Source organism: Phyllopteryx taeniolatus, chromosome 13, assembly GCF_024500385.1.
Source record: "Phyllopteryx taeniolatus isolate TA_2022b chromosome 13, UOR_Ptae_1.2, whole genome shotgun sequence".
NCBI classification, from domain to species: Eukaryota; Metazoa; Chordata; class Actinopteri; order Syngnathiformes; family Syngnathidae; genus Phyllopteryx; species Phyllopteryx taeniolatus.
The window spans coordinates 4,129,650-4,147,500 of NC_084514.1; the positions used below are offsets into that span (position 1 = coordinate 4,129,650).

Genomic DNA, 17,851 nt, shown 5'->3' on the forward strand with positions numbered 1-17,851 from the left:
CTTTCCACACAATATTCAGTAATTACCCAATGAATATACGGCAGGTCTCCAAAGAGTGTTTTGTTTACTGTTGAGCGGGAAATTGGATTCTTTTATTACAACATTTTCCATGACATTCCATTATTTATTTTTTTTGTTCTCATATGACTTGGTTACAAAATTCATTTGCAATTGTCACAGTGTTTTAAAACAATTGTTGCTGCACTTTGTCAACCTAATGGCACATGGATAACTTTTTTGAAGATGTAAATCTTATTTTGCATGTAAAACCCATTTAACATGCACAGATGCTTGTCTCCAAATTGTTGATCCAGTGTATCTAGGAAAAGAAAGAACAAAAATGAATGCGGAAAATCTAAGTGTACTTGCATTACTTTGACATCATGAAGTTGGAAGCGGTGCAGGGAGCTTCCCGCGTGTCCCACGGAGACTCTCAGGTCATTGCGAGTACAGTGGGAGGTCGCCGAGGAGCCTCCGCGTGCATGCGAGCAGCCTTTTCACCAAGTGTGATAAGCAGGAGGCTCCGGAGGCTTTTTTAGGGCGCATAAATGTGGGACACGGTGGTCTCAGTCACTGCAAGATGAATGGACACCCCCCACTCTTATGGACACATGCACAAAGCTTCCTATTAGCGGCAGCCAAAGCATGCATAAAGAACTTTTACATCTCATTAAGAAGCACACAAACACCGGCTGCACTAGTGGATGAACGCCTGTTAGTCGGAGTACACTGTCGGCCAATAGAAGAGCTTTTGGCACAGGACACACTCCTCGCCGGAGAAAAGCCTTTTATTTCACTCGGCGCGGTTCTCTAGGTGAATAATCCCGTCAACAGTGCGGTCGCTGCCAAAACATTAAATCATCATCCAATTATGATGCCTTTCCACTGGACTTCCAGGATTTTGCTGGGCCTTCTGCTGAACTGGAAAGCAGAGCAGCATTCACATAAGAGACAAAACTTTACATTTCTTTTATCAGACAGTATCGAGCCAACTTGGACAGCAAGCCACGCTGGCACTTAGCGTGGAGGCTTCAGTAAGATAAAAGCTCCCATGGTGCAAAATAGAGACAGGGCTAACACCGTCATGCATGATAAAGCACTGGCTGTGCTTAGAATGCTTGCCCTAAGTGGACACTAGAATGAATGCCATAGGGACGTCTGCCAGAGCCAAGGGCAAGGCAAATTTTATGTCCCCCTAACATGTGGACTCAGTCAAGAGCCCCCCAAGCACGTCAGGAAATTTGAGAAATGGACTTGAACAGTTTGGCGGCCGAAGAGCTTAGAATTCGACTTTCAATTTAAAGGCAGATACATTTGTCTCAAATCTTTCTAAAGCGTGTCTTTCACTTCTGAAAATATCCCGCCAGGTTGCCAGCCAATTGCAGGGAACAGACAACCATTCACACTCACACCAATGGACAATTTCAGCCTGGTACAGATAAGGATATATATTTGTTTTAATCTTAGAAATTGTTTGTGTTACAGACCCCACGAATCAAGATTTAAAAAAAGGCATTTAATAGGTTTGATCGTACTGTGTGTGGTTCCACCAGCGATCTAGAATCTAGTCCTCCAAGACAAATCTCACGACACGATCAAACGGGATCTAACAAAAAGAAAAGAAAAAAAAAAAAAAACCCAAAAAAACATGGCAGCAACCGTGAAACAATACTCATCTTGGAAGAGGACACGAGAGGAGGGAATGATGGTGGTCTTGGGACTCTGATGTTTAAAAAAGACACTGGGGGGGTTACAATCCTGGCAACGGAATGAAAGCGGCCTTCATAGTCTACTGAACTAGCTAAAGGAGCGTCCTCAAATTAAGCTGCTGTTATCCAAGTAACTACATTTTGGGTAGGCCATGTTTATTTTCATTTCCTCTGTCAGGCCGCTTTTTGATTGGCTTCACAAAGTCTTGATTCGGATTTGGTCGTAAATACTGAACGTTAAATATTTACGATTGTCGGCCCGACCCGTTTTGGACCCTATTACCGTGACCGATTCACCCCAGGACAAAAACAGCCTTATTATCTTTGTCTGTACTGGGCCTGGTTGAGATTTGACCCCAAAACCATTTGACTGCTAACTACAACCTCGCTGTGCTGCACTGATTCATTCCCAGATGAAAGTAAGGGGAGGGGTTTGAGAGTCATGCCACAGACACTAAAAAAAAAAAAATTATAATAAAAATAAATTTAAAAAAACTAGTAAATGGGCTAGAAAACTAAACTTGACAAAACTACAGTACTTCACCCAGGATATAGCGACAGGTAAACAATGAACCCTCGTTCATCATGGGGAATACGTTCTAGAGCAGGGGTCACCAAACTTGGGTATTAATACAAAGTTTGACACGCTTAAAATAAATGTGCTAATTATGGTATTTGTGAGTAAATCATCTCTTCATCATTGTTGCGCCCGTTAGCTCGTCTCCAAGAACGTTAGGGTTTGGTCGTTGTGCTGCAATACTGGCCTTTGAACGATACCACTTTAGAGAAGGTTTAATATTGTACTTTCGGGAAAAAAACTGTTTTAAGTCTCACAAGATATATTGTATTACTATTTATTGTGTTAGTTTTTTGTATTTTTGTACTAAAAGATTTTTCATGCAAATGTAATCTGCCCAATGGACTAAAAAATGACAGCATTAATACTTATTTACGCGCATGATAACATAATGAGAGAAAAGAAGCTGATAAATGAAAAGGGGCCCAGAAGTCTCTGAGGACCAAACGGAATGACTTTTCTACTATTAATTGGAAGCATCCGAAAAAGGGGGAGAAGAGCGAAAATGTGGGGCGTACGGTCTGTTTATAAACAGACCGGCTAAGTGTGGCAACCTACTTTTGCAATAAGGCGTCCTGCAGTTATTGAATCGTCTTCCTTCACTTCCTCTTTTGGTGGGAAAGATGCTGCAGGACTGCAGCACCTTCAGCGCAATGCATGCAGACAAACAAGCGCCACTGCTCAACACTCTGCCTCACTAATAACCCACTTGTAAACACCTACACAGCCCCTTATGTTTTGCAACGCATCGACAGTATAGCACGACTACATTTCACATCCAGTTGTTTGAGCGCTTGACGAGAACATTCTGGACTCAGCAGTGAAAGTCTGATGGCTTAAGTCTTCGCTTTGTCATAGCTTCACTGTCCGATGATAACCTTTTAAGTCAATTTTATAACCATTTTGACTGTCACACATTCTCAGTGTGTAGCGACAACAAGAACCAATGAAAACAGGTTTTATAGTGCCAGGCTTTTGACAAGCGTCTCCAATGGCCAGCCAAACCACCTTTTACGCATTTCTCAAAGCACATTTTCAAACAAATACACGCGCAGCCATTATGATTGATGGCGAATCAATTGATGCCATCATGACAAACGCCTGTATTGGCACAGTCATCCTGATTCGCAAACAGTTCTTTCCTTTCATGGAAACTCATTTCCATTTTTATGTAGGGATTCCGCAAAATGTGTTGATACTCTACGTCTGTATTCGTTTTCCGACTCAAAAATGCTACGCTAAAAAACACACTTTCCCAGCCTAAGGTAATTTATGGCAGGTCAGTTGTGTGAAGATATTTTAACACAGATTACAACAATTTGCTAGCAGACCGCAAAATCGATGAATTCCGCTTTCCGAGTTGCATACAATTGTCGTACATTTTATTTACAATTTGTGGTATTCTTAAACCACGGGTGTGAAACTCAAGGCCCGGTGGCCAGATTTTTTAACATTAAAAAAAAAAAAAAAAAAGGGGTATCAGTGCATCCCTATTTTTGTGCATTATCTAGTTAAGGTTCTATAATTCTAGTACTATATAATAAAATAACAGGTTCCAATGCTAGCAAGAGAAACCTGAAACATTGATATTCTTGGAATCATTATGCTTTCACGTCTGATTTGGAAGAAGAAGAAGAAAAAAAGCGGTAAATAAACCCCGTCAGCCTTGACCATTCCTGTCGCCGTGTACGCGACTGACGCGCGACATGACAAAAGCTCGCCGCAGGCTGCACACTGACAAGCAAAAACCTGCCGCTTCGATGTGGCGCCTCCGGGCCCGAGCAGCGTTGCATAATGAAGCAATGTGCCAGCGTAAACTGCGAAGATGTGCGGTGTCGGTGTTCTTTTGCAATGCGGTAGGAAAAGGAGAGGGGTATTGACAATAGGGGAGGAGACAATGGGCGGACAAAGTGACCCACATACTGGAAATGACTGCAGGCTTGCAGCTCGCTTGTGAAAGCCAATTATTAGGAGACTTGCCTCAGAGCACGACAAAATTTAGGAAAATATGCTCAAACTTGGATTGTTCTCTGTTCGCTGGTCACAAATGAATCGGTTCATTTTTGGGGGAAACCAATGCTTGGTTATTTGCTGAAAATCTCACCCAGTCGCAGTCTGTGTTCTTTGTGAAATGCCCCAAGAAGTCGCTAAAACCTTGTCGAAATAAGAAAGTAGTACAGTAGTTGGTCCAAGTAAATGTGACATCTTGACAGAGACAAGCTTCGCAAGTTGGGGAAGTTGTTCTTTTGACATGTGCACCTTGGGTGCATTTCGAAATCAAAGCTGTAAGCCACTTATTTTTAAGGGTAATGTAAGCTTAGTTTGAAATGTTATTGAATTGTTTTGGGATCATAGTTAGTGGTGTAGTTATGGTTTCAACTATTGATACGGTCGTACCTTAACGTAAGAGCAGTTGCGTGACAACTTTTTGACCGTTGAACTAAAAATGCCATTCTGTTCCAACCGAGTCCCCATCCCCAAAAACATTTGATGCATTGAGGGGGAAAAAAACGCATTTTGTATAGAACAAAGCGATAATGTGAAGAAATTGCTTTTACAATGCGTAATTACACGACATACTGTGGTATGCGTGTTGCATGTGTGCCTCTAAGAGGCATGGCCTAGTGACTGGTGAGTTGCACAAGTGGTGGCTGCAGCAGTTTCTTGCAGGTGTTCTCATTTTCGTGTGTTGAACTGTTACTTAAAAAGTAGCGTTGACGTCAAGCGCTACACCTTGCCAACATGCGAGGGCATTACAGTCCAGTACAACACATCGAAATAATTCAACAATCAAGAGACAGCCCCTAACTGGGAAGCCAAGCTTTCCACTGCATGTGCAATTTAAACATTTTATGAGGGGGGGATAAATTGATGCTTTTCCCCGCATCAGAGCTGGGTTCTTACCCAAGCCAAATAGCAGTGAATTACTATAAGTGGATTTATATAACAGTTCCTGAGGTTTTACTCGATTTTGGAATTGTATGGTGGACCGGGTCAAATACTCTTGCCGGCTACACATAAACCACGTGCCTCAGACTGCCGACCTTTGCATTACAGCTCCAATCAGGAGAAAGCGCGCGTTTCCTGTGATAGTGCCGCTGACACAAAAAACGGCCATCAACCAAACGCCGCAACCGGCTTCCAGTATCGCTCAGCCTCTAATCTAAAGGCAGCCGATGAACAATCGACAGAACTTCTCACTTGACCGCCTCTCTCTGCCTTCAACACTGGACGCATGAAAACTGTCCAACTCGTGATGGAGACACTTCTAATCCTGAGACTTTTTTGAACACGAGAGAACGCAGCGTGAAGATTCAGCCTGATATGGACCAGCGAGCCGTCACAATCCAAGAGTCATCGCCTCCCACGCAGCCACTCCCCCACACACACAATCCAAGTCAGGCTTGCCTTTCTGTAGATGATCATGTTTGGAGAGTCCTCATCTGGATCTGTGATGTCCACGACAACGCGCTCTTTGGAGCCCTCTGCCATCTTCACTCACACCTGTCAGACGACAAAACAATAACATTCTGCCATTTAAGGTTGCGGATTTTGGCGATTTAGACCTCCATAGAGCGACGCTCTAACATGGACTTTGTTATGAAATTGTCAATTTCATTTAAAAAAACAATTTCAAAAAAAAAATATATATATATATATATTTGTCCTACAAGTGTCCAGAAAATGCAACCTCTGACAGCTACTTCTGTTTGACCCAGTTTTGTATCCACTTTGTCTATATTTGGCTCAGACTGGCCCCTTTCCTCTGATTGGTTGCTTCAGTGGAGAATATCCACTTGTGAGAGCACGTTTGTTGTGTTGACAGCGCTGGCTCAGGAGTGGAAAGGGAAGGCGGAGATCTTCGCTAGTGACATAGATAAGCTCGACAAATTCAAATGAGTGGAATTCCAGGCCTCTCGGCAGAAAAAAACGTCTGGGACTCAGGAATGCGTGGACAATTTTAATTTCTATTTCACATGTTTACTGAGGCACCACAGAGACAAGATTGTATCCCAAATACTAGAAAAAGTTGGTTTGGCAAAATATGTCCCGTTTAAGTCAAAGATTATAAGAGTGGTGGCTGTATTCATAGTGGTGTAGAGAGGCACTGAATCATACGAAGAGCTGTTTCTAATGTTTGTCTCAGTCATACAGCAAAATTAAGTTTTTTGAACATCTATTGATTATACAAAATATACCACATAGGATAGGTGGGTGAATATTGTTTTGAAATTGGATCTCATGAGATTTTAGTAAGAAATCATACCAAAAAAAAAAAACTAAGCATAATGTAATATAACTGCGCTAACTGGACTAGTTTATGCCCATTTGAGCTCTGTGCAAAACTTCCAAGTGAAATGTTGCCTTAATCTGATCATCATGCTGTGATATTATCACAAAATGTTGGCTGTTAATTCATTTGCATTTGACACAAAAAGTCACATATACTGGAGACACTGATAAAAACTTTTTTTTTTTTTTAAAGTTCTAGTATAATGTAAAATCAATTCAATATTACAACAAAAGCAGACAAAATGTCATGAGGAAAAGTCTCATTAGGGGAAATAGTGACAAAACCATGCAATTTTAAGAAAAAACTTTCAATAAATTTAGGATAAGACCTGTTCAATTGTGTTTTACTTTAAAAATAAATATGCACGTGGCAATTTTTTTTTGTTTTTTTTGTTCCCCCCCCCCTCATGATTTGAATTGCAGTTTTGCCCACATACTGCTTTATACATTATCACAAGTAAAAAAAAAAATGTAAACAAATTAATATGATGCTATTAAACATGGCAGAGATTGGTCACATCCTACAATTGTCAGGAGTTGGGTGTGACGGTGTAGAGGCAGAGGTGAAGGAAGCAGGCGAGGCAGGAGTGGAGGTGAAATTCAAAATGTTTATTAACCAAAATTAGGCAGGCAAAGGTGCTGGAGAATTTAAAATAAATAAATTAAAAAAAAATTAAAATAAATAAATTTTAAAAACCTATAATTTGAAGTCCAAACGAAAACTGAAGACACTAGAAGCGCATAAGGAACACACTCACCAAATACAGCAACACCTTCCAACAACAACCAAGAATGGAGGAATAAAATGGGGAAACTCAATACACTAATAACAAACAGGTGGGCAGAACACAAGGATGGCAGCAGCTGATTGGGCGGCACAAGAGTAGCAGAGATGACGAAAGCAGGTGTAGACAATAACACGAGCAGCTAAGTAAATGCCAGACACAAGACAACCACACAGAAATCAGCACAAAATTAGCACTGATGGGCGAATGGTAAAAAAAAAAAATCATACAGTGGACCCCCACTATATTGCGGTTCATTGTTCGGGCCCACGCTAGATTTTTAAGTGATTGCTTTTTTTTTAGCGCACTTTACAATACTGACATATCCCAATTTAGAATTGTGCGCCTTCATCGTAGTACCGACATGCTGGACAGCACTGAAGTCTGTTTGACTCTGTTTCAAGAATTGACTGTGTATCTCCTTAGCTCGTTGGCTGTCTTTTATTCCCAACAGTAAATTACGGCAGTGAAATGTTATCACTTATCCACGTGAGCTGTTATTAGAAATTGTTGACAGCATTAAGTTCAATCACGTGATGGTTACCTCTGATCTCCCCCGCATGAAACGCCTTCCCCACCCACTCGCCCACATCACTTTCTCCAGGCTGTCTCCGCTCGCCAGCGCCCTCCCTCCCCTCTCTCTGACGCTCTGTGTTGAATTAATTCCACTCTACAAAGGATTTTCATAACCCCGCCTCACACATACTTTGCCACCGAGGGCTCCTGTGTGTATTAAATGGGTTAAAGCCTTTGTTAGTCCTTTAATCGGGCTGCGTAGACAGAGGTGAGGGGGGTTGGATTAATACGCCCGACACACGGTTCTTCATGTTTGCCTCTCACAGAAGGATCGAGTAGTGCAGTATAGTGAGCAAAGTAAGAACATTTTCAAGTCGTATACATGCAGATATTGACGTGTACAATGTTCTTATGTGAACTGAATAGAAATAAATAAATCTGACTGACTGAAGTACACTCAAATCACCAAAGCAGAACACAACCCCTTCTTTTGTTATTTGCCATATTGTACTGAGTAGCCAGAGCAGAGACATTTACCATTTCTACCTCTGTGGTTATTATCACATTTTCCTTCGTTCCCATCAATTCGATCGTTCTGTGGTAGCAACACAAAAAACACGTAAAATCCTAAGGGAAAAAAAACAAGTTTACATGTGGACTGAACATTTTAGGTTGTTTTCAAATGAACTGGAATTTGGAGGGTTACAAATAAAAAAATAGATATATTGGATATTTCCTACAAATGACAAGAACTGATGTTATTTAAAAACTTTCTGCAGTAAAAGAAGCAAGAAACATCCCCAAAAATCTGAAAGATTTCCCAAAATGGCCACGAACAAACTGAAAGAGTCGTTCTTTTTGTGGTGACAAGCTTATGAGACGTGATAAAGTATCATGAGATTTGCTGATACCTCACGTGAAGACCAAAAAATTAAATTCTACCGTGGTCCAAAGTCCAAATTGTACAATCTTTAGGTAGCAGCAAGCCAGCTCGCTTAAGGTTGAGAACTTGAGAAAGTACAGTAACGTGTGACGCGTTACCTTGAAGGTAAAAAAAAAATGTTTTCGATGTAATTTACATTTTTAAGGTCTCATGAAATGTGACGAAGTCTCATGAGAGTTCCTGAAGATTTGTGTGACTTCGCTCATAATAAAGATGATTTTGTTCCATTTTCCCCATTGTATGACTCTTCGGGTGTTTGTTTGTTTTTTTTAAGTTTCACTGCACTATTAATTCCAAATTTGATGATCCTTAGGGTGTCGACTTTTTGAGTTTTGTTGTCGTTTGAAATGAGGAGGTGCAGAATCGTGAGAAAAATAACCCAAAAAAATCATTTATTTTAAACATGCTGAGCTAAACTGATGTTTAAATGGAGCAGCAGTGGCTGCTGTGGATCGGTCGGTTAGTGGCAAAACTCTCATGAGAGAGGCTAAAAACATTTTTTTTTAAGTTTTGTTGACTTGTGCAAAGGCAAAATTTTAAAACATGACTGATTCTCTTTGAACAGACAGCTAATCTTTTGCATCGTCTGCTCAGAAAGACAGCCTTATGGATTGCATAGAACCTGCCTTTATGTAAACAATGGCGTGTCAAGGGGGCCCCTGGGAACAGGAAGCTGTAATGCTAGAGAACAGCTTGACAAAAAAAACATGCAAATGCATATTTGAAGCGAAAATCAGCTGTGAGATACTGACTTTGGTGTAACATTAGCTCGCTAGGGAACAGGAAGGTATAATTCTGGAGAACAGCTCCAGAAAAATTGACTTAAAAAAAAAAAAAAAAAAAAAACTTCAACTGTGTTAAAGACAAAATTATACTTTATTATTTTTTTTTTAAAGTGAATTTTTTTTATTCCTACTGAGATGTAACAATAGTTATCCAGGGAACAAAAAAAAAAAGGCAAAGGCAAAATGAAATTCATTTTCTTCCTTCTTGCAGTGGGACAATAGTTCCCCTGGGAACAGGAAGCTGTAATTCAAGAGAACAGCTTGACAAAAAAAGAAATTAAAAAAAGACAAATCATGTAGGCCTATTTTTTTTTTTTTTAAACTAACAGTGTTAAAGGCATAATGAAAAAAAAAAGTTTGGATTTTTTTTCCCATTCCTCCTGTGATGCAACAATAATTCCCTGGAACTGGAAGCTGTAATTCCAGCAAACAGCTTTTAAAAAAAAAAAAAAGCTATCCATCCATTTTCTATTGTCCTTATTAGGGTAGTGGGTGAGTTGAAACCTATCCCAATTGAGTTTGGGTGAGAAGTGGGGTGCGCCCTGGACCGGTCGCCAGCCGATCGCTGGACAAATAAGCGTTGACACTCACATTCTCACCAATTTAGAGCCTTAACGTGCATGTTTTTCGAATGTGGCAGGAAGCCGTGATGCCGTACAAAAAAGCGCAGGGCTAACATGCAAACTCAAGATTGGCACCCCGAACCTCAGAACGGCCAGGCAGAAATGCTAAGCACTAGCTCACCTGCTGCCTGAAGAGAAAATAACACTGAAAGATAACTTCAGCTCTTTTAAAAGCAAAAATGGGGGGTGGATATTGATTTGTGCTTGTTTGTTTGTTTGTTTATTTGTTTTCTTCTCACTGTGATGTGGCAATTAGTTCTCTGGGTAATCGAAACAACTTCCCCTCCCCAACTGCCCCAGCATGCGAATCAATGGCCACGGAGGGTTGGCAGAGGATGTCAACTGCAGTGAAACAACACGAAATCATGCAACAACCGGACAGCAAACCCCACTGCGAGCACACTGACGACGGCTCTCGTTATGCGCGCGCGCGCGCGTGCGTGCGTGCGCGCGCCACATGCGCGCGCGTGTGTGTGTGTGTGTGTGTGAGACACCTGACGGCTGCCACAACCGAAAGCTGCATCATTACCTTGGAACGCGAAGAGCGGTCCGGTCCGGTCCTGTCCACCGCGCTCCCTTCCGCCGGCTTGGCTCCCTCCTTAGCAACAAGCGGCAGGCAGGTTCATGGTGTCATTGGCAAGATGAGAAGAAGAGAGGATCAAGAAGGAAAGAGAGTGAGAGAGAGAGAGAGGGGGTGGGGGGTTGGGGGGGGCAAGCGAGTGGCTGCAGTCTATTCCTCCCTCCTCCCTCCTCTTCTTCTTCACTCTTGAGTGGAGCGAGTTGAGGAGATCCTCACGTCGTCCTCACTCCTCTCCTCTCCCAATGTCTGCTTGCGGGTGAGAGAGTGTGTGTGATCGAGAGAAAGAGAGAGAGAGCAGATCAACTTGGGAAGAGGGGGAGGAATGAAGACGCATTGGAGAGACGAGACTGCGTGCGTGCGTGCGAGTGTGCGTGTGCGCGACATAAAAATAAGAAGCATTTCATGTGCGGCGGATGCTGAATTGTGAATAGCGTATTGAAAGCTTAGCGTGCTTATTCTCCTAAGTAGGCTAAGAGTTATTTTTATACCTCATCTCTATAAATCACCGCATTATGTAATAAAAAAAAAAAAAAAAAACCTGTAGCTTGAGGATGCGCACTTGCATGTCACTTCCTTCGACGTGGTCATTCGAGCTTAAATGGCAATGGATGCGTTTTTTTTTTTTTTTTTTTACTATTACCTCTCAAAGTAATGCATGACATCATCATGCAAGGGATGCTGCGTGAATGCATGGTACCTGACCTATGACCTACATTTACAAACTAAATTATAATCGTTGTTTTATTGTATGAATTGATTCCCAACAATGTATTCTCTCCTTTTTGTAGAGTTTCTCTTGGCTGCACTACTTCCAGTATGTGTATGTTTGTTTGTTTTTTTTGGGTCCAATGAGAATTCAGTCTTTTGTGTTGCCATGTCAATCATGTCATCCGCATGACCCGCCACCGGTATGGAGACAAATAGCTTCACGCTCTTATCTTTCAGCAGCTGTGTTATCTCAGTGCGGAGGGGCAAGAAAACACAACGATTGCTTTGCAGTGAAACACATCTCGACGTCCACCTTACAAATGAGGATTGTTACGATTTGCCTTCAAGGCAAAACAAATGAAGGCAGAACTAAATTGAGGTCAAACGCGGCCTTGTTCATCCAAACGTCGGTCAACGTCACATATATCACAGTTTCCTCACCTTAATTGAGCCAAGGCACATGCTTTACTGTACATTAGGAAAATCTCATTGCACACCATCAAAAAAAAAAAAACGGTGTAAAAAGTATATATACTTACACATTTAATCACTCTGGGTCAATATAGTTAAAGACAAAGCTATTTTTCTGTTGTGTGAATGGCAGCGGGTGTATACACGGCTTAACCGTACCTTCTGCCATTTATTGGAAGAGCATTTAATTCTCCATGTCGCTATTCGTCACTGGCATCGATAGATGAACGGTAGTCGCGGTAAATGAATCATTCTGCGTAATATTGACATGCATGACAGTGAATTTTGCAAGCAGAAAGTGAATGTATGTCATTTTCCTGTCTTTGTTAAAGGTCATGGGAGATTTACTTTGTTTAATTTCACATTTGATGAGAGCCAACTTAATGCACAAACAATAACAAGTATTTTACATTTAATAAATTAACTACACCAGTCGCTTAATAAAATACCGAGGGATCCAAATACACTAGCTTAGTAGGTCTAAGTGTTTATGAAAATATTATCGCAAGTCACTAACATGATGCACAGTTTGAACATTAACACTGCGCCTGATTATGAAAAATGTGTACAAAAAAGTTAAATCCAGCCGAACTGCACTTGGACGGTGATGCTTTCGCATACCACTAGAGTGAGTCCAAGTACCACTGGTGGTTCTAGTACCACACGTTGAGAATCGCTCACTCACAGACACATTTTCAGAAAATGGCATCTCACAAAATATTACTTTGTTGTGTCATTTTACGCTTGATGGATGGGCAGGGACTCCAGAGACCCATTTATTTGGATGCAAGCAATTAAAAAGTCAGTTGTCCATAATATTTCCCCTTATATTTCCCCAATATTAGGACAATGTAGTGCATATATTTGTACGTAATATTGTGGACGGAAATTGTATTTTACTGTTGTTTTGGTATAGCGTGCACATCCTTTTCGGGGGGCTCTGTGTAATAGGAAGGACTGTTTTTTTGTTATTTTTTTTTAGCTCATTGAGTTGGCCACCCCAGGTTTATATGATCTCCTGCCATTAGTCACGTACGCTATAAATATCTCTAATGTACAGTATATACAGTATGTGTGCATATATAGTATGTCGAGGTGTGTGTGTGTGTGTGTGTGTGTGTTCCAGCTCTGGCTCCACACAAGCAAAATGACAAGCAGGAATATTTTCATCTGCTTTAAAGGGGCCAAGGCTGGCTGCTATAATCTGTATGACGGCTAAATAATTAAACATCCTGTTCACCGACACAGAATGACACTGCCCCCCCACCACCCCCACCCCCACACCCCACCACACACACACACACACACACACACACACACTTGCATGTTATCTCGAAGCTGCTGCAAACAGAAACAATGGGGAGTGAAGTATAAGCAATATAAGCAGAATGTGGAGCTCTGCTGGTTCAACGTTTCATAATTTCACGCGTCAATGGTTTTCATGCTTAAATCATGCAAGGAACCATATTTGGTAACTTAAGAGGGTGCACATACAATTAATATGAGGCACAGCAAATAAATAAATAAATATTTAAAGACTAATGACAAATTGGGACTAAATATTAGCTAAAATGATGATGTATAGTAACTTCGGCTTTCGGCAAATACATGCAAGGAACCATATTTGGTCAAAACTGAAAATGGCCTCATAGCTTTTGCGTAGCTGACAAAAAAAAAAAAAAAAAAAAAAAGCTCCAGTATGAAGAACGTTTTGAAGAGAGAAACTCAGTCACGAAGGTCTACCCTCAAAACTGAGTAGATGACTACGCAGGATTCTTTCTCCATGAAATGCAGACATGCACAGTTTCCTGTGATTATTCATCTTCTTGTAGCACATGACAAGTTTTTTTTAAATGAGCAATGAGAAATTTCAGTCAGTCGGAGCGACTCGTGAAGGCTTAAAACCAGCAAATCTGCTCTATACAGTATTTCGTGTTTAATAACACAACCTCCATCTGTGAAAAAATGACATGGTCCCCATTTGGAATTGTTTGAGGAATTTCAAGTCATTCACACTTGTTTGGTGCAAAGTTGGCCTGTCAAACTTTGCAGCATTTGTGCTGCATAACAGCGCCCTCACCTGGTGAAATGACTTCATTGTTATTTCTTGTTGGGGACATTGGGCTGGAATTGGCGAGGGTTAGGCCTTTCTGCCTTTCTCACTTAATAACAGGACATTAAGATGGAGTTGTGTAAGAAATGTCTTTGCTCTGTTCAAAGTGATCTAAGCAACTTAAACATTCCGGTGGTGAAGCTCGAGCTTTCGGAAAGTGTCATTTCTGCAATCAACGTCAATAGTGGACACCTCTTAGGTTTTCCTCATCCAGCCATTTGCCCCATCCAAACTCATCTAGCCGGGGTTGATTAATGATGCCTGAGTGGGAAAGCAGCAGGTAATCACAATAAAACAGCCAGAGGCCATCAGATGGCAGATTATTGACAGCTCGCCATTTAGTCCTTCAGAGACCCGAGATGACCCTGACAATACTCTTTTATAAAGTAGAACCGCTCAAGTAGAGACTCACAGGCAATAACATTAGGAACTGCTGGGCTATCTGGGGGGGGGGGGAACCTTTCAGGTTGTGCTCGAATTTGCGGTGATGCAGAGCTGCACTGAGTTATGGGATTTTTCTCCAATTGCTTAATATGCCTTTTCTATGAAAACTAAAACAAAAGCATATTAGAGTCGTCAGAGTTCCTTTTTGTTTTTTTTTTGTTCTTTTATAAACGGTCCTTCTTTGTTTGTCACTCGAGCTGTCTTTACCGTAGCCTCGTGTTGCTGCAATACACCAGAGGGATCTGGGAGTTGAAGTGTGAGGATGAGGCAATCACTTTGCAGTCACACAATAGCAGACAGAAAAACAAATGGTGTTATTTCAAAAAAAAAAAATCGAATAAAATAAATAAATTTTAAAAAATGACTACGTATGAATTTGTGTCTATACCGTTATTACAGTTGTATAAACGACAAGTCTAATGTGTGTTTAATGAGTAGATAAGATCATTCATGCAATTGTTTACGTAGAATTTGAAGGGCAACACGTAAATTGTGCAACTCACCATTTTTATGAAGCCGTTTGTCTTTACCATGATACAAGAATTGTATTTCAGTGGTCCACCACCATTTGTGCTGTCAATAAGGATTCCCTTTGCTATGAATGCCTAAAATTGATCAATATCCTTTATTGAAGCAGGTAAAAAAAAAAATCTCATTGAGATTTAACACTTCTTTGTCAAGAGTTTCATGGCCAAAACGGCAGCACAAAATCAAAACGGTTACACCACACATAGGAGACGAAAACACGACCACTTACACTACAGGAAAAACAGCTCGTAACTTAGAAAACTCATAATTTACTGTATTGCATCTTATTAAACTACAACTCTAATATTGTGGCCAGTGAGTTTAAAGCACCATTTAATAAGCCGCATGCAGACCAAAAAAAAACAAAAAACGCAAAACCTCACAACATTAAATAAATGACCTTCCGTTGAGACAGATCATAACTGAACAAAATATTTTTAATAGATATAAACATTTTGTACACATCACAAGTGAATGGGAAGACAGTCACATGCCGTCACACGTGTTCAGGGTGAAGGTTCAAGAAGGGGCCTCTGACTCATTCCGTCTACCGCCTATACCGTATGCTCTCCTTTACAGTAGAAGCTGTTAGCAAAACAAAAAAATCTCAATGAAGGTGCAAATTGTGATGAGTGTCAAATTGTCTTTCAGAAGCGTCGCACACTTGGACAGTATCCAAGTGAAGAGGGAAAAGGTTTAAATATAATGGACATGAGGCGGGGTGTGTGTTACTATGAGGAACACAGAAAAGCACCAATAGCTGCAATCTCTCAGTTTAGTCATTAATAATATGAAAAACATAAAACATGCTAAAATACTTTTTAGATGGCCATTATCTACCTAATTTGTGTAATGTTAAAATTTCTTGATAGGGAATTTAGTATTTTCATTAGGCATATGTAATTATCCAAATTATATATAGGGTGATTGAAAAGTAACTCCCTATTTTAAAATACTTATAATTGATTCATATGTTACGGAAGCGTATTGCTGCCACACCAAAAAAAAAAAAAAAAGTTCGCCATCACGTTATAACATGATACGTTTCATGTTATAACGTGATATGTTTCACGTTATGTGATAAACTACACGTTATAACGTGAATAATTTCATGTTATAATGTGAAAGTTTCACGTTATAACCTAATTTGTTTCATGTTATAACGTGAAACTTTTCATGGTCTAACATGAAATTAATCACGTTATAACGTGTAATTGATCACATTATAACGTGAACCATATCATGTTATAACATGAAAAGTATCACCTGATAGTGAACCTTTTTTTTTGTTTTGTTTTTTGGTGTGGCAGCAATACACTTCCGTAATAAGTTGTAATATTTTTCTCCATTTATTTGTGTATGTTCCATAATTAAAGGAGCAAGTCTATTCTGCCAAACCAACGACTTTGGAAGAACTTGAAGGGCGAATACGAGAAGATATGTCTTCCATCCCACAAGAGTTCCTGGTGAAATCAGTTAATGCGGTTCCCAGGGGGCTTGAGAAACTGGTGGCTAATGCTGGCGCCCATATCCAATTTTAAATAAAACTCCATGCAATACACTTTCTTCTCATGTTCATTTCTTCTAAGAATTATAGTTCAGAAATAAATTACAACTACTTAAAAACAGGGAGTTACTTTTCAATCACCTAATGTATATATATATATATATATATATATATAATAAAATTCGGTATGGGCGCCAGCATTAGCCACCAGTTTCTCAAGCCGCCTGTATATATAAATAAAATTATGAAATATTTTCTTCTTTATACAGCGTTAATTAGTTCCACCTTTCGAATGAAACAATATTTTCTACACTTTTCTACAATATTCTAATTTATTGAGATTCACCTGTAAATATAACTTTCATATATACTATTTTAAAATATCACATGTGCTTATGGCCAATTTAAATTGGCGCAAATTTCCAGTGAATTCTCACAAGTCATGTCCAATGGAATATTTCAGAAATTCCTTAGCTTAACCTCCTATGGAAATATATATATATATATATATATATATTCAGGAATTATACACATTTTTTTTTTCAGATTAAATATCATACTTTCTATGCATCTGATTGCGTGGCGTACATGAAGGCATCCCCACCTGCATATGGCTGCTTTTCTCTTCTGTGACATCATCTTATTCATAAATACTCTTTAAATATCTCATCGAGGAGGGCGCGGGCGAGGTGGCGAGAAAAATAAATCCTATATTTACAAGATGGTGGAATAAATGAGCAGTCAAAACCATTTTCCTGACAACCGCAATCTGGCCCTTTTTTTTTTTATACAAAAGATAAACAGTTTGCGCCTGCAGTTGTAGTTGTATACTGTACACTTGCAGCTTGTACAATCTTTTACACATGACAGACGCCTGACTTTACAGTGTTTACAGTATGTGCTATGCAAAGGCTGTCTGTGTGTTTACTCACACTGCTACAATAATAGGATACTATCATTTAGCATATATATACACATATTCTCTTTTGGGCAGTCCAAAAAAATATTCAGTGTTAGCACTGAGTGGGGGGAATCAATATGTCCTCCACAAAATGCCAAATAGACGTCGTCTAACCTTCTCAGAGGAATACGAGACATTTCTTAATTGTATCAGTTGTTTTAATTGGTTCTCTTCTCTGACATGCAGGGACAAGTCAGCACCATCGGTCAATTCTTAAGGAAAGGAACGCATGCGTGCTCGGTCGTCCGATTCCCAAGGCGGAAGGTGACGTTGGCAACGTTATGACATAAACACCAAGAAAGTGTCCG

At 40.1% G+C, this 17,851-nt stretch overlaps 2 protein-coding genes across 6 annotated transcripts in view; both read right to left on the minus strand.

Moving 5' to 3' along the window:
- Positions 1-11,102, minus strand: part of LOC133487633 (regulator of G-protein signaling 6-like) — a 41,959-nt gene extending 30,857 nt beyond the window's left edge. For 2 of the 5 annotated variants that reach the window (XR_009791414.1, XM_061794542.1), the window contains exons 1-2: positions 10,761-11,102; positions 5,695-5,790 (exon numbers count right to left, since the gene is read on the minus strand). Coding sequence is in view for 3 of the 5 variants with exons in the window: in XM_061794542.1 (XP_061650526.1) it covers positions 5,695-5,778 (84 nt within the window). In the remaining 2 variants the exon portion in view is untranslated. Of the gene's footprint in view, positions 1-5,694; positions 5,791-7,337; positions 7,419-10,760 lie in introns of those variants that run through there. The other 3 variants (XM_061794541.1, XM_061794540.1, XM_061794543.1) reach the window with 3 other exon arrangements.
- A 4,391-nt stretch (positions 11,103-15,493) lies between these two features.
- The window catches only part of LOC133487735 (signal-induced proliferation-associated 1-like protein 1), a 55,451-nt gene continuing 53,093 nt past the window's right edge, over positions 15,494-17,851 (minus strand). Inside the window, 1 exon segment of the mRNA XM_061794788.1 lies at positions 15,494-17,851. This exon segment is cut by the window's right edge and continues 246 nt beyond it. The gene's annotated coding sequence lies outside the window, so the exon portion shown is untranslated.